Below are 17,438 nucleotides of genomic sequence, written 5' to 3' on the forward strand. Positions count from 1 at the left end.
TAGTTTTTATTGTTTACTCTGCTCACGTCGGAGCGTTTTTGACATACAGCTAGCACCGTGTCAAACTAACGGAGTCCAGGAGAACACGGTTTCCTGTGTTTTCCTGATCCCAGTTTGACTCCCAAGTACTTGGCCTATATATTAGAGGCTTCTACCGTGGAACGTCCCCACTCGCCGGGGTTGAATGCCGTCACACCGGACGGTGGAAACGGAGAGGATGGAGGCTTACAGCACCAAAGTGATGTCCCCCCCCCCCACCCTACTCCCCTACTCCTCTGATTCCATACGGTTCACTAACTTGAAGTGAAAGCCATTACACTTATTTAGTGGGGTATTGGACGAACCGTGGAATTGTAACAACGCGAGGTAGGAAATGGGGAAATCTGCTGTATAATGAGGAGTTTGGCAAGCGCATCCGTCGTATTGAACCGGGATGAGAATCTCGCATTATCAGCTTTATTGAATCACCTCAAGTATAATGACTCTTGTAAACCTGACATGCATATTTATTTACCTTTTTTAAGGCTGAAATGTCTTCCATTTACGTCATATGTAAAAAAAAAAAAAAAAAAAAGGCAAAACACTACATTTCCAGAGAAATAATGATGTTTCCCAGCACGTAATATCTTTGTGATGTACTTTTACTTAGAGTTCAGAGTCAACCACTCCAAACACTTGTTTGTGTTTGTACAATTATTTTTATGAGCTCAAAATGACCTGTCCATGTGATGAATTCAGCTCAAGTGAACTGATGCACAGAGCCCCACCAGGGGGTGATGTTGAGCTACAGAAGCACACTCACAATGTGAAGCGTTTTTCTGTGGCAAAAAAATAAATAAAAATGAAGACGTCTGCTTGTATGCTTGTACAGTACTGTAATGACTTCACCATGTGGCGTCGTCACGTATCCATCTAGACGTCTGCAACCTAACGAACAGTATACGGCTGTGCCATACACAACCTCACAACCTCCACTTGGGAGTCCCATTGCTGAGCTCAGGAAGTTATTTTGAGTGTCCCCCAGAGGCCGGCGGATGGGCAAAAAAAAAAAAAAAGAGGAGGACCTGCAAATGCAAATGTGTCCTGGTCTGAGAGGCACACTGCGTCCACTTTTCAAACATCACAATGGCTGTCAGGCGCCTTTTTGACCTTTGGGGTTTGCAGGTAGCGATGAGCCCTCTAAGTAGTTTGACATCCCAGACGATGACGAACCACAGAGGGCTGCGTGTTGTGTTAAATCCAGGCGGGCCGTGACCCAGTCTTACTCAGTGTGCTACTGTTTACGCCCTGAGGTTTGCACTCCAGCTAACTCTTTTGTCAGGGCCCTTGGCAGTCATGTTGCTTTTTTATTTTAGCACCCATAAAAAGCAACATGCGGCCATTACTGAGCTCAAAGCCTGGGGGACACTGAAAAGACTGCCATCGTGGTATGTCTTTCAGCCTCACCAAAGAATGAAAACAAAACAAAGAGCTTGAAATATCAGAACTTTTGCCCCTAAGGATGAATTGTTCATGAATGTACATTTAAATTCAAGGTCAAATGACCTGTAGCCTCAACTGAGCGATTGGCATGTTGTTAGCTTGCTTTAATTGTTAACTCATTTTGCTGTTTTCAAAGCAGAGTTCTTCTTTAATACTTTAGTACTTCTAAAATTTAGTTTTTATCTTCGACTCAAACTGTGCTGCCCTCAAATATAAAGCAATGCAATGCCGCCATCTACAGGGATCTGGTAGTCAAGACAGTAGTTTACCAGCCTGAATCTCGCATTGAAAAACATACTTGACGAATACAGTTTACTCATTGGTGGCAGGGAGCGGTTAGATTCCAATTGACAAATATAAACGTTCACAGCAGTAAGTGAGTGACTGAGTGCAGTTTGAGAAGTTTGAGGATTTTTCTTAAATTCACACAAAAGTCAACAGGGGTGGAACAGGGTTCTGCTAATTCTAGTAAAACATCTTTTGTACTTGTAAAAAGAGGGCTAAGCGTATTAATATAACAGGTACCTAATAAAGTACCTTAATGTTTTATTGTTATTGTTTCGTATTTTGTTGCCATATGTTGTGATTTCTGTCTGTTTGCATGGGGAATTTCTTCAGCCATAACAGGCTACAAAAATGATTCATTTTCTTCCTTTTTCTCTACTTTGTTTTGTCTTTGCCTCCTGAAGGACTGAAGAAAGTTCGTAATCCGGATCGAATGTACAGATCAACCGTGTGTTATGCTGGCCACGGTCCACCTAAGAGTATCAGTGATGACACAGAGACCAACAGTAAGAGTCAGTTATTAATACTGCATTGCTGCTCCGAGAGGCCACGCGCTGGCCAATCAATTATTCATTCACAGATTCATTTATTTACTCCTCGATTCCATCTCTCCCCCATCCTACATCCTCCCTTCCCCATTGTCTTCTCCAACATAACACCACCTACAGCCGCTCCGGTGATTAAAGTATCAGCTTTGCAGGATCATACTTTCAATAACTGAATCGTTGTCGTTAACAAAGAGGGTTTGTTCCATGCCGTGGCTAAGGGACCAGGGGTGTCTCACCTGTTGAGAGAGAGAGAGAGAAAGAGAGAGAGAGAAAGAGCAAGAGCAAGAGAGAGGTCATGACCGGAGCCATCACCTTTGAATTTTGCAGTTTTCCTGCATTTCCCCATCCTACTTTTAACATCAAATCAACTTCAACATCCTGTTGTATCTTATTTGCCTCCAGAGGGACACATGTGTGCTCCCTGTAGTGGGGGGACAAGCAAGAAAGACGTCACAGTTGAGTTTTTTCGGTGGGAATGATTTCAACTCTGTCACGTGTCTGAGCAGGAATCATTTGGAAATGTAGGCCGAAGCCCCGCCTTTTATTTGCGGGGGATTTTCCCTTCATTTGTCTTTAGAAAAAAAACCCGAGTCAGATTGTTCCTCAGAAGAAAGCAGCCCCTTCGTTGTTAATGAATACACCAGTCTCTTCACTGTGGCTGTTGATCTAGACTATAGACTGGCTAATTAAGTGTGCTCATGTATTGTCATTTCTAAATAGGGAGTCTGAAATCAGCAGCAACCCCTTGTTAGACTCCTCGCTCGATATGTGTCACTGCTGCTCTGTGTGTTTTTTGTTTTGTTTTTTTCGGCTTCTTCAAAAGAGACTCTTTTGAAAGATTTAAAGGCCAGCCCTCGCTCGTGCAGCTCTATGAAACATACTGTAGATGCAGACTGTGTAGATGCAGAATGCTGTTGCACTTTTGCCCTCTCTCACACACACATGACTGTGACAACTGACAATAGCCCTCTTGCTATTTTCCCCTTTCTTCTGTTATTGTGAGTTGTTTCACTGTGCGGCTTTAATGTATTCAGCCTGGGGGTTGTTTCTGGCCGGACACTCTATGGCAGGCAGATATGCCATTGATCTGAGTAATCGTCTGAGTAATTGTTGGAGCAGTTATGATACAGAACAGTCTTTTGTTTGTGTGCATGTGTAAGCAGCAGGGAGAGAGTGAATGAGAGCGAGAGGTGTTACATAGAAGAGAGAGAGTGAGCGAGAGACAGAGAGAGAGAGAGAGAGAGAGAGAGAGAGAGAGAGAGACCTCACCTCTGCTCTCCTTGAGATGGGATTTTTATGGATGGGTGAGTTTGGTGAGGGCCGAGAACACATAAAGACTCATTTTCAGTTTGTTGCAGGCAGTTAACCGTGTGTGCATGTTTGTTGAACTTCTAGTAATAGGCTTTTTTTTTCAGCTGTTTGACTTTTTGACACTCTTCCCTTATTATGCTGTGTTCCGCTACACTACAATAACCACTTAGAGCCATGTTAACGCTGTAACCAGTGGATGCTACCAAGGTGGACATGCGTGTTGATGGGAAAAAAAATGCATAGACAATGCGTCATGTAAGATTCGATAAAATTTTTACCCACAAGAGGGTTTTTGTTCCAATTCCCTGAGCAGTGGGTCAAACACTCGTGCTAGACTCCTGCGAGACGAGTGGCAGTGCAACGCTCGTCCTCCTAGACTTCGCCTTTGCTTGTGGGTGGTTAGTAATTTCACTGTATGTAAGAGTGTTGTTGAACAGGCTATAGGCCAAATGATAAAAATAATTGGTTCCCCACTTCCACACCAAGACTATTTCAAGTTTTCACACCCCTATCCATCTCGTCATCAAGAGCCATGAGGCTGTGGGCCGCCAAACAGCGACCCAATCAAATTGGACTTCATTTGAAGTTCCTGGCCAAGTGCCACCCATTTTCCTTGTTGCGCAATATAAAATGGATCATATACTGCAGGTCGTAAAGGTATGTGCAAAGAAGATTTTTGTTAAATTTGGTGAAGCTTCAAGCCTCTCGGATTAGCAATTTGCTGAGAGGTGGGCTGTGAATGCAATTACATTCTAAGATGTTCAACTGTGTCAGGGAATAAAATAAGAGAGTGTGCACACTGATATTGTCAAGATTGGTTGAGTGATGTGTAGCTGTCAAATAAGCGTATTGCAAATAAAAAAAAATGTAAAGAAGAGCTTGTTATCATTACCATTGTACCATTTCTGATTTAGAAGTCATACATTTCATGACTTCAAGTCAGTTGCGTCTTTGTAAAATATGCTAAATCAAAGGTAATGAGCTGTTTGTAAAGGGTTGGTACATTGGAAAGCCCAGTTTTGCTGCTTATCTGACACATTTTTATTTAATTTATTTATTTTACATAAAAAAAAACATTTAGAGTAAGTAAGACAATTGAAAACAGAGTCTCGTTCGTAATGCCAACCTGGCAGCAGACAGCAGAGTAGAACAAGTTAAAAACAAAAAAAAATACAAGCAAATACAAACACATAGACAACAAACTGTACAGTGAGATCCAGTTACATAGTGAGATAATATCCATCCATCCATTTTCTGAGCCGCTTCTCCTCACTAGGGTCGCGGGCGTGCTGGAGCCTATCCCAGCTGTCATCGGGCAGGAGGCGGGGTACACCCTGAACTGGTTGCCAGCCAATCGCAGGGCACATAGAAACAAACAACCATTCGCACTCACAGTCATGCCTACGGGCAATTTAGAGTCTCCAATTAATGCATGTTTTTGGGATGTGGGAGGAAACCGGAGTGCCCGGAGAAAACCCACGCAGGCACGGGGAGAACATGCAAACTCCACACAGGCGAGGCCGGGGATTGAACCCGGGAGTGAGATAATACATTACTTTAAATTAAATCAAAACACATGGTGAGTGAAAGGTTCTAATCGGGCCCAAAACAGCTGCAGTGATCATGTAAAGTACCCCTCACTAATTTTTTAAATGATGATACTGGGATGAATGAGGTGTTTTTTATTATTTGTTGCAGAGAGTTCCAGTTGTTTGGGGCAGAAAATTTAAAAGAAAATCGACTAAATGTAGTGCGGTCTTTGGGAACAAAAAGGTTAATCAAACTGCTTGGACGGAGAGTGTGGGTGGTTGTATGCACGGTGAGCAGAGAGTGAAGATAGGGTGGGGTCCTGCCAATGACTGAATCAAAGCCATGTTTCTTCAAAATGAGGTTCTCTTTAAAAGGGCAATGAACAATGATCTTTGTCAAAAATAAAATGTTAAAAGCGGTAAAGTTAAAAGGGCAACGTGTTATCAATGGTGGTTGGATAAGCGGTCCTCAACCTCTTTTGCAGCATGGGCTGGTGTCATGTAAAAGCATATTTTGATGGATGGCATATTAAAAAACAACAGCAAATGATTAAATATACAATTCACCATTACACTGAATGAAGTGGCAATTAGTGTGCGTGTTTCTCTTCAACAAGCTTGTTCCATCTTGGTGTAATTAAAAAAAAAAAAAAAAAAAACTTTTCGCCTGCCTTTTAATGCTCGGCGAGTGTTTTGGGCCCTATGTGCGAACCAGTTTTGATGGCTTTATTGCCTCATTGGCGAGCCTGTCGTGACATATATATTATACAGAGCCTGTTTTGGTAGGTGCGAGTCAACTAACAATAAGTAAGACCCCCTATATTATCATTATTGCCGATATTGTCTTATATTGTCTCATTATTCGGCCTGTTACCCTTTTCGAAGAAGCTCTCCAAATACATTTGCATTTTTACTTATTTTTGCTAGCTTGTGGGCTTACATTTTCCCTGTTTCGCATTACCGAAATGAGCGTTACTTATTAACTTCCCATATTTGGTCAACTACTGTATCAGAATTTCTTACTCACTGAACTGGGAGTGATAACAATGTGACATAGAGTACAATATTAGCTCCAAACCAGAGCTTTCATGTTTGTCCACAAATGATTGTTATGATGTCATTAAGATGAAGTAGAATCTTACAATCCAGCAGGAGCACCGTCATAACCAGGATGCATGCAGGATAAAGCCCCTCTTTACCTTCCCTCCTTCATTTGACTCACCTCGCCGGTAGATTGATTGCTCCTATTTGATAGCATGTCATGAGTTAGCCACTCAGCTAACTTATGACATAAATGTGGTCAGCCACTTGGCTGACCACATTCCCTCTGTCTCCCTTGATTCCTACCTGTGGTCTGAGCCTTTTCTTCCCCCTCTACCGAACTCATTTGAACTTTTGCACTGTCCTTACTACACATTTCGCTTGATTTTATTGATTTTCATTTTGTTCAGATACCTTTTTTTTTTGTATTTGATTGCATTATATTGACTTTGAGAAATGCTGTTTAAACTGCACGTTGATATTGGACTGTGATTGTTTTTTTCCCCCTATGCATGCTGCGAATGGATGCCATTTATGTTCTCTTCAGTCGACTGTATTAAGCCTGTATTTTTTTCCCCGTGCTTTTTGATGTGCTTGCATTGATGAAATCAACCCCTGAAGAAGATTGCCTTGCAAATCCCCTGGCTGCTAGTGGTACAAGTAATACACAGTTTGTGTCACACACACTGTAACTGCTTGAGTGTTTGAGTATTATTCCGTCCATTTAATAAAGGGATTAAGTGATCAAAATGCCCCCTTATCTGCAGAAGTGAGTTTCATTGTTAGTTGCAGAAGGTGCAGCAGATGACAGCGCATCTCTTGTTGAAGCAATACTGCTTCCTCTCTTGTTAGGAAATTAGTGATAGATAGCACTAAATTCTCTGCAGTTGGAATTATGCAAAACTGCTCAATCTGGATGCTTAAGTGTTGTATTTGCGCTTGTTATTGATATAACAAAAGTTTTTCCCCCATGTTTTTTTCCAGTCAATCAGTCTGCATTCATGAAGGAATACAGAAATCAGAAAATATTTTCTTGTGAGACTGAAATCAGGGTTAAACAATGGCTCTAAATGATTAATCGATTATCAAAATAGTTGTTGATTAATTTGATGATCAAATAGTTGTCGATTCATTGATTAATTGTGACACCTCTAATAAAAACACTTGCATACTGTATCTAAATGTTCATGCCATCTGTAAGATTTCATTACTATAAATGGCATTGGTTATGGAGCTTGTGAAATTGGGGATGCTGGCGTTTCAGCAGGTTTAAGTTTTCTTTTTATATCGTTGAAAGGCTTGAAATTGATCTTGCTGGCGTGTTGTAGGGTTGCGTTTGTTGCTGTTACTCCTGCCTGACCACACCAGTAGTATGATACTTGTTGAATATGGGATGTTTCATCCAATGATGCAGTGAATTGGATCCAACATAGACACAACCAGTTGTATCCACTGCTTCTGCTTTTGTTATATGCATGTTTCATGTAAAGCTGCAGAAGAGCATATAATACTTCACATCTTTAAACTGTGTTAAGCTGCTCTGAAGAATATTGCCATTCAGACTGTTACTCTAGATATGCACCACCAGCAGTGATTTGTTGAGTGATATATGGCCAAAACATTAGCTTGCAATTCCACCACAATGTGGGCACAGATTAAAAAGAAAACCCGTCAGTCTCCAAGCGTGCTGAGACAGAGACAGAGGAGCGGGTGGCTGTGGGGATGGTGGGAGCCACGCTTGCGTTCAGGGCTCGGATATTGATTAAAGATTTGTTTTAGTCAGCCTTTCCAGGCTCATGACCCTCGCTCTCGTCTTGAGGGTGGGCTGGATCAAGCTAGCATGACAGAAATCTCTCAAATACACCCTGAATGCTTGCTTCCAAGCCAAGGTCAGTTATAATCTAAAACCAGCACACCAAAAAATATTGTCTTAATAACCCTTCATCACACTCTGTGTTCAACAAACCTGCTCTTTAGACTTATGTACACAAAAGTAATTATCATGATTTACTGAGTTGTTAGTATTTAATAACATGTATGTTCATACAAAGATGCAGATAAAGCTAACAAAATTATCTTGAAAATACTTGGAAAGATTGTACAGTGTAACTGCAAATTTAGTTTTATGCAAAACATGGCAGACGTGGAATTTCTTCTTCTGCCAATCAATTACCGACTAATTTATTGTCTGTATTCCAAATCTGGCATCCAAGATAATTGCATACAGGCTGTCTTGAGCTGATGATATGGTCGACAAGTTCTTAAAGTGCTGCTGAAATGTGATTCCAGCAGAAAGTCTGGACTATAATTAATCTAGATAAATAACAACTGAGAAAATAAAATAGTGTTATGAAAGCAGAGAAACCTCAGCGCTCACTCAATGGCAGTTATGTTGCATTCACTTTTTTTGTGTGCCTTGGGAGCCTCATGAGATGTGTTTCCGTGTAAAACCAAGCGGCTCTCAACTAAGACAAGGACTGCCAGATTACGGACGGCCGAGTCTGAACATCTGAGCAGCTGAGTGCCACATCGAAAACACATGCTTTATTTAATAGTGCAGGGCACTGTTTGAAACAGAAGAGGCAAGAAGAAATACAGTCATCTGTGACCGAGACGCATAAATAACAACAGCCCTCTGATGTTGATGCGCAACCGGCATCTAACATTGTCTTTGACAAACTAAATACAAACGATTTGTCCATTATGATAATACACTGTGGCAATGGCAAGGCTTAAAAAGTAAACTAGTAAATCAGTTGAGAGCAACAGTCCCTCAAGTACATCTACAGATCTGATCTGCGGGCATCGTGTGTCAGATATCATTTTAAATTGTCCCGTTTTTGCTTAGTAGCAAGTACTGAATTAAACTTTCTAAACGAAAAATGATGGTGGAACGGTGAGGGACTGGTTATCACATCTGCCTCACAATTCTGGGGACTGGGGTTAAAATCCCGGCCTCGCCTGTGTGGAGTTTGCATGTTCTCCCCGTGGCTGCGTGGGTTTTCTCCAGAATCCCAAAAACATGCAGGGTAGGTTAATTGACGACTCCAAATTGCCCATAGGTGTGAATGTGAGTGCAAATGGTTGTTTGTTTATATGTGCCCTGCGATTGGCTGGCAACCAGTTCAGGGTGTACCCCGCCTCTCGGCTGAAGTTAGCTGGGATAGGCTCCAGCACGCCCGCGACCCTAGTGAGGAGAAGCGGAACGGAAGATGAATGCATGAATGAATGAATGAAAACGAAAAATGCAGATTCACTACCCATAGTGTTCATTTAAAGGGTTCAAATGATGAAAGTCTCTGTTTGAGCGTACCACCTCCATGCTAACTTTTTAACATGCACATTTTTAATTTGATTCATTAATTCTCTGTTGCAACAATGCAGTTAATATTATAAAGTTTGTGTCCCTTTTAAATCATGTCACGTTGATATGGAACAGGCATTTGCCTTTTTTTAGTCTGAACCCAAACCAGACATGTGCTTGGGAGTCTTAAGATCCCGTTGTCTTCACGGTCATTCAAGAACATTCCACGTTGGTCTTTCGGCTCTGCTTTCTTTGCAAGCGAGACAGGATAAGACAACAAAAACATGAGCAAACGCAAAGATAAGAGTCAGCACTTTAACCCATTTCACATTCAAGAACAAAATGATGGCAAGGGCATTATTGTTGTGCTTTTTTATCGTAGCGTCCTAAAAATAGATTCAAACTGTAAATGTGATTTCCACAGATATGTTTTGAATGACTACTGCTGACACAATTGTCCATGAAGACCGCTTATTCAGTAGCATCTGGCCATGAGTGGGCGCTAGGGTGCCGCCACACCATCACAAAGAAGACATGGAAAAAAAAAAGGAAAAATAAAATACAACTATTTCAAAATATCTACTTTTAGAAGAGCAGGATAAATATATCGATCATGATGAGAAATGTTGTGTCATTCATCTGTGTTGTTTTATTTCTGGTCTAGGGCGCAAAAATCTTTCCCCACAGGAGCTCTTTGGAAAGTCAAATCTCCTAACCTAAAGACTGCATTGGGCTAAAAAGAAATGAAAATGTCCTTACTTTCGAACATTGGAAAAAACAGCAGTGCTTAGAATAAATTTGACTCCACTTTTCTTAACCGGGGTCACTGTGCAATGGCGATTATAGCTGACTAAGTCTCTAGTGTGAAATTAGTATTTTCTAAAGATGAACTATAAAAAGTGCCGACAGTGAGAATCACTTAAGAAGCTAAATGTTGATGTGGAAATTCACAGACCTCAGTAGTCTTCAGTAAATGTGAAGTTGACATTTTGTCTTCTTTTAGCGTCAATGTTTGAAATACCTTTTTTTTCTTTGAGGAGCAGTTTTGCTAATCATTGACTTCATTTGAGGAACAATTTACTAATTTTGAGCAATTTATTTGCAGGTTAATCCCACAGGGACTTGAAGCAAGGGTTTTATTAAACAATAAAAATATTACAATATAACGGGGGAGTTGATTGTAGGGCTGCAGCTATCGTATATTTTCGCATTCGTGTCTCCTACTGAAAATTCTATCAAATAATTCAGTAATCAGATAGATTATATTTTGGATTGTTAAAGACAAAATAAGACATTTCACTCAATAATGAATGACCTATTTTATCCTTTTTTATTTCTTAAATTCACACTTCATAGCAGCAAACTATTTTCTCGTTTAGAAACATTATCAGTGGGGAAATTTCAAATACAAAAAAAACCCGATTTCAGTTTAAACTTAGCAACACTTGTATCAAAACTGAAAAGCATTCATTAAAAACAGGCATAAACAGCCTTTGTACAACTTCACTTGCGTTTTAGCATGCGACATAATAATACAGTAGTTTCATGGCTGCGCGTTTATGAGTTTAGAGCAGCTGACGAGTAGTAAGACAAATATTCTTTATACGGCAGACACCTTGAGAAGAAACACATATTTCTTTCATTTGACTTCACCAAAGCCCTCCTATATTTGGGTACATGACCGATTTTACTCAGGCTTCTTTATACTCGCGCAGGTGGCGACCATGCAGACGTCAATGCGGCTATCCAGCGTGCCTTTATACTCGAGCGCAACCCACACGCGCTGTTTTGAAAATGTGCTGCAGTTCTCCTCCAAATCGGGGGAGTTGGTATGGCTGGTATTGGCTAGGACACCACAGGGTGGAGTTTCCTCTGTATTTTATGGAAAATTCCGGTAGCTGTTTTTACTTTCCGGAACAAGGAACAAAGCAACAATGGCGACCGTGGAACACTGCCTGCTAGAACAAATGGACATAGATGACCAGATGATGCGCTTAATTATATTGCAAACTCGATCAAGAAGGCGGCGTAGGTGGTATGTGAAACAAAGGGGAAAGCTGAGTACGTCATCACAGCATGTGACTAAAACGGACCAATCACGAAAGATCATCTCTGCGGCATTCTGCACGTTGCGACAATTCAAGTGTCGCATAGGTGCTGCGCCGCCCAATGCGTCGGTCACATGATGCAATGCGGGCGAGAGCACGGGCGTGTAAAGGGGCCTTAAGTCCTCTCTGAGCACCTTTTTCACATTTTTCACCTGCATGACCTAGCCCTCCGCCGGGATAACGTTATGTGAGTGTGGTACACTAACATTAAACTCACTGATTTGTGCTATGTTAATTTTATCGTCTCGGGTCCGACGCAGGCTCTACACCATTGTCTTCGTTATTGCCATCTTCCCACTCGGTCAACCAAACAGCTTCGCTTCAGCCTCCTACGTCCTTCGTGTAGGTAATGTAAGCGTGTTGTGCCACATTAAAGCCCATTTGTCCAGTCCAGCGAAGCTTTTTGGGACCGTCTCCTTGGTTCAATTTCTGGAAAAACGCAAAAGTCTGTGATTTGCAGTTTTGCATTTCAATTTGTTTGAATGAGGCGCAAAATGCAAATTTTGACACGCACATTGTGATACGAATCCAGTTATTTCAAGTCTTTAAAATTATTATTATGTCTAATATTAGCATTGTAAGTTGTTTTTTAGCATAATGCTAAATTACTCGCAACTTGTCGCTTCTTCTCGGTTTTTTCCTTTTTTGGTTCTGTACTTTGCGAATGTCTTATATTCTTGGCATTTGCCTGTCAGCTGATCTGAGGCGTACCCATGTAAGGTTAAATTAAGAGCTTGTTAGTCTTGCAAGGTTTACATACAGTATGTGGAGCTGAAGCCTTGGTGGTTTGTTTGCTGACAAATACTCAACTAGTATTTCACTGCTAGGTAGATTGCAGAAACCCCGCCGGCTTCTCTGTGCCCGAGCTCATCTAAGATGTACTGATGCAAAGTGGAAAAGTCTTCTGTGGTCCGACGAGTCCACATTTCAAATTGTTTTTGGAAATTGTGGACGTCGTGTCCTCCGGGCTAAAGAGGAAAAGAACCATCAGGACTGTTATGGACGCAAAGTTCAAAAGCCAGCATCTGTGATGGTAAAGGGCTGTGTTAGTGCCAATAGCATGGGTGATTTACACATCTGTGAAGGCACCATTAATGCTGAAAGGTACAAACAGGTTTTGGAGAAACATATGCTGCCATCCAAGCAACGTCTTGTTCATGGATGCCCTTACTTATTTCAGCAAGATAATGCCAAACCACATTCTGCACGTGTTACAACAGGGTGGCTTCGTAGTAAAAGAGTGCGGGTACTAGACTGGCCTGCCTGCAGTCCAGACCTGTCTCCCATTGAAAATGTGTGGCATAAAATATGACAACGGAGACCCCCGACTGTTGAACAGCTGAAGCTGTACATCAAGCAAGAATGGGAAAGAATTCCACCTACAAAGCTTCAACAATTAGTGTCTTCAGTTCCCAAAAGTTTATTGAATGTTGTTAAAAGAAAAGGTGATCTAACACAGTGCTAAACATAACCCTGTCCCAGCTTTTTTGGAATGTGTTGCAGCCATAAAATTCCAAGTTAATGATTATTTGCTAAAAACAATAAAGTGTATCAGTTTGAACATTAAACATCTTGTCTTTGTAGTGTATTCAATTAAATATAGGTTGAACATGATTTGCAAATCATTGTATTCTGTTTTTATTTATGTTTAACACAAGGTCCCAACTTCGTTGGAATTGGGATTGTATTTGCCCAGGGGGCGAGGATCTGAGAATTGATCCTTCAAAGACCTCCACCCTCAGTTTGCATAGGGACTGGTCATATAAGCTAATATCTGTTGGCAAACATAACGACACATTTAAAAAAACAAATACACATGTTAACGTTTTTGAAAATACAAAATACACCACTGAAGTGATTTGTGTCATAAATCTACCCCTTAAACTTGTTTTAAGGCGTAGGATTACATTCACCATACAATTGAAAAGAGCTGCGTAATGAGAGTGGAACATCTACATAGATGACATTTGCATTATGTGACTTGTAGTTTAAACAGTGCATAGATTATACACATATTAATTGTCCAATTTAGACAAATTATTTTGTCTGATTCTCATCTTTAGATCATAATATTAAAATGCTTTATAATAACTACTTTCACTGCTGTTTTTTTAAGGCTGCTCAGATCCAATTGAAGATGGTCTATGATTTGATTTGATTTTTTAATTTTGCTGCATCCTGCATGTTTTGGCTTGCTGGGAGACATGGGAGACATGTCTGATTTGTATCTCAACTCTCCTGGTGAAAGAAATCCTCGACATACTTGAGTTGAGATGTATTCCAGTGCAGCTCTGTCTCGCCATGCTGGTGTTATTGTGCCAGAGGGCAGCACTGAATCCCGAATAATCTGTGGAAAGACAGATCTGCCATAATGTATCTGCCACCACTGCTATTTGTTACAACAAATGCTCTGTGCAGACTTTTTGGTCTAACCTGTGGGAATATCTGCACGTGAATTGGCTTCAATAAGGCATGCCCTTCCTTCCCCTGCACTGATGCAGCGCTAAAAATGTTTTTTTTCGTATTAAAACTCCTTCCCCACACCTCATTTCCTTCTTTAGCTCTGATCACTCATTTGCATCATGTTTGGCAGTTCACGCAGCTCCTACAACACCCTGGAGCAGATGCTGTATGTGATTTCTAATTGGATGAAGAAAATTACTGTATTATACATACCTATGCATCCCATAATGAACAGTTTACAGTGAGAATTATAGGTACAGATGGATACTGCAAATCATACAGATCTACAGGCCTGCTTTTTTAAAAAAATCCTTAGGGAACAATGGTTTTCCATGTTATGAGCTCCAGCTCCATCTCTATGGACCAACTTGCACAAAATTGTCCATATGGAGCTGTTTGGCCAGGAGCACTGAATGTGCATCAAGCAACATATGCTCCTCTTATATCCCCATAATCAAGAGCAGCAGTGGATTATTTCTTTTGGATTTAAAGTGGTGTTTTGCTTTAGTTGAACTTTTCTCTCCCATTTTACTGCCAACTTCTCAAATCAGCCACCCGAAGAATACACAGTCAGCTTTTTTCTGTCTTTGTTCACATTCTCTTCAGTCTGAATATCCTAAAGTCTTGTTTGTTTAATAAAATAAAAAAATAAAACTAAAATATTTTATGTTTGACATACCACGGAGAAGAGTGTTGTTAACAACCCTGCCAAATTCAAATGATTAAAAAAAAAATGCCAAGTGTATAAAAGGAGAATTCCAAATAGTAAAAAAAATCAAGCCGTTCTCTCAAATGATATAAACTTAAACTACGTACGGGGCGTGGTCAAATAACACTTCTACGACCTGGAATAATGGATACCATTTTGTCTAGCATCTTTTTTGAGCCTACACATAACTACATGTTTGAGCTGCAAAAATATTATCCGCTTAAAGTCTCCTGTGGTTGGAATATATGTATCTCACCAGGTAGTCACGTGACTTTTCCACGCTGTGAGAGTGAAGCGCTTTAAAGCGGCAACGCCATTGCAAAGCCCTGGTCCACACGCTGGCTGTCACATTGGACTTTGTTTTTTTCCCCTCGCTCTTCTGCCTTACCTGTGTGACGTGCGCACACTCACAGCCGACAATGAGGCGCTCTAAAGTGGTCGTTCCAGCGGTTTATCCGAAGGGAAGATGCATTTTTGGGGTGTAGGCATAGCTAGGTAGCAAACAACTTGTCGTAATTGCGCCAGTTAACCACTGATGCGAAAGAAGACGCTCAAGTTCTGCTATAGTGGGAGAGGGATGGCTTATGCCAGATGCCCAAGTGCATTGCTGGGCGCCGTGTTAGCCACGTCCAAAAAATCTGGAAAACTGAAAAGGTGAAAAAAGTTATAGCAATAACAGTATATAGCATAACAGTTAATGTACAGTTACGCTATATCTCTGCAATTCAGTACTACGTTGTTCTCAGTCTTTGCACGTTTACAGCAATTATCTGTAAACATGAATACTATATTTAGAAACATCCATGACTTTACAGGGACTTTTAAACTCACAAATAAATACAATTGATTGACTTGGCTGTGGCGTGTTATTTAGGTTGTGTTCCACACATGTTTGCATCATCTCTAAGTATGCATCCAGGTCCACACACACACATACACACACACACACACTCATGCCTCATTTACCATATATTTGTGTAGAACCACACCAGCTGTTACCATAAGATCATTGACAATTACTATTTTGCATTTAGCTCACAAATATGCTTAATCTCATCACCTTCCATCCTTGAACAGGACCTTGCACAATGTAGTCAAATGTGTGCCCCTTATGTTTTACAATATGTGCATGTCTGCATATGTGAGCAGGAAGAAAGCAGTGTAATGAAATCGAAATTTAAATGCATCCATGCATGTGTGGATGCATGTGTTTTATAATGCTTGTAAACCGATTGTGAAGTTCACATTATAGCTTGGATGACTTATATTATGTTATAAGCGCCGGGCTTGGTCATTGTAATAATTTCCCGGAATACCACATTGTGACATGCTGCAGATTCCTCCACAAAGTCCCCAAACGCTACAGAATCACTCAAGGGTGTTTATTGTGTCTAAATAATGTATACACACAGCCTTTACAAGTTGACAGTGAAAAATGTGGGGTCAATTCCCTTGATAGATTGTATTGCACTGGAAAATAATTTATTCAAGCGCTTGATAAAATATGTGCAATATTCAATTCTTAGATTAATTTCCTAACTCTTTTGGGGATTGTTACTTCACAGTACGAGGCCTGCACTAATGATGCTGTTATGTCCTGCTCTTGTTGTAGATGAACATGGACATTTGAAAATATACCTGCCCAAGAAGCTGCTTGAATGTCTACCAAAATGCACCTCACTGCCGAAGGAGAGGCACCGGTGGAACACCAATGAGGTAAAAGCTCAGATTTGTCTCTCGGTATATCTACAATGTTTATATTTAAATTTTGATTAATATTTTAAAATTACAGCAACATGTCTGGGCCCTAATTTACATGCATATGCTGTATGTCATACATGTTAGTGTAATACCCACAAAATGCGATAAAACTATAAAAACAGCACAATACAATAGAAATGCTTTGCACTATGATGCCTGTTTTTGGCAATGGAAATTGAAATTGAATTGACTGAAAAAGAAATGAGAGAATAAGGAAAGAAAAACAAGTGCAAGGATTCTTGATTTGCTTATTTGAAAGCGACACTCAAAATAAAATAAAACAAATAAGGTGTAATTTGTAACATACATATACTTTTACAAATATATATGGTGACTAGTGAATGGATAAATGTTGATAGTCAATGATGATGAATAGAAAAGAATAGTAATACTTTATTATGTGCATCGCATCAAGTGTGCATCTGTCATGTTTGCTCCTTGGTCCTCAGCCCAGTTATGAAAAAATGCAAAAGCTTTGTGTTTCTAATTGGCTGATGGTGTTACATGTTTGCCCTCTCTGACCTGCATTGTGCTGCTAGCAGTCTAAATTAATTAACACGGCTTTGAAATTGATCTCAAACTGTAATTCTAAGCCCTTGACGCGGCTAAATGCTGTCGGCTACAGTTGTTAGCATGTCTGCTTGTGTATTAAAAGTCACGTTTGTTTTTTTAACAAAGCCAAGCCACTGTATTTCTGGTGGCGCGATATTCTGTTGAGCAGATAAGAATGGAGAAAAAGTCAAAGCAAAATACGATCCCAGCAGTGTTGTCTGCTGAGAGCGAGGAATAATTTTCTAAAATTGAGAGTGTTTCTTGTGCTGAGGGCGCAAACATAATCAGTGACAGGAAGGGAGTATAAGACTCTTGATGTGACGTGAACCTTTGCGAAGGGCATCT

General features: G+C 40.5%; 1 protein-coding gene across 6 annotated transcripts in view; it reads left to right on the forward strand.

The window, feature by feature from the left end:
• camta1a (calmodulin binding transcription activator 1a) overlaps positions 1–17,438 on the forward strand; it is a 383,457-nt gene that overhangs the window by 539 nt on the left and 365,480 nt on the right. For all 6 annotated transcript variants that reach the window (XM_061675293.1, XM_061675285.1, XM_061675310.1 and 3 more), the window contains exons 2-3: positions 2,172–2,273; positions 16,393–16,496. In XM_061675293.1, coding sequence (XP_061531277.1) covers positions 2,172–2,273; positions 16,393–16,496 — 206 coding nt within the window. The remainder of the gene's footprint in view (positions 1–2,171; positions 2,274–16,392; positions 16,497–17,438) is intronic.

The sequence above is a fragment of the Phycodurus eques genome, chromosome 1 (genome assembly GCF_024500275.1).
Source record: "Phycodurus eques isolate BA_2022a chromosome 1, UOR_Pequ_1.1, whole genome shotgun sequence".
Taxonomy (NCBI): Eukaryota; Metazoa; Chordata; class Actinopteri; order Syngnathiformes; family Syngnathidae; genus Phycodurus; species Phycodurus eques.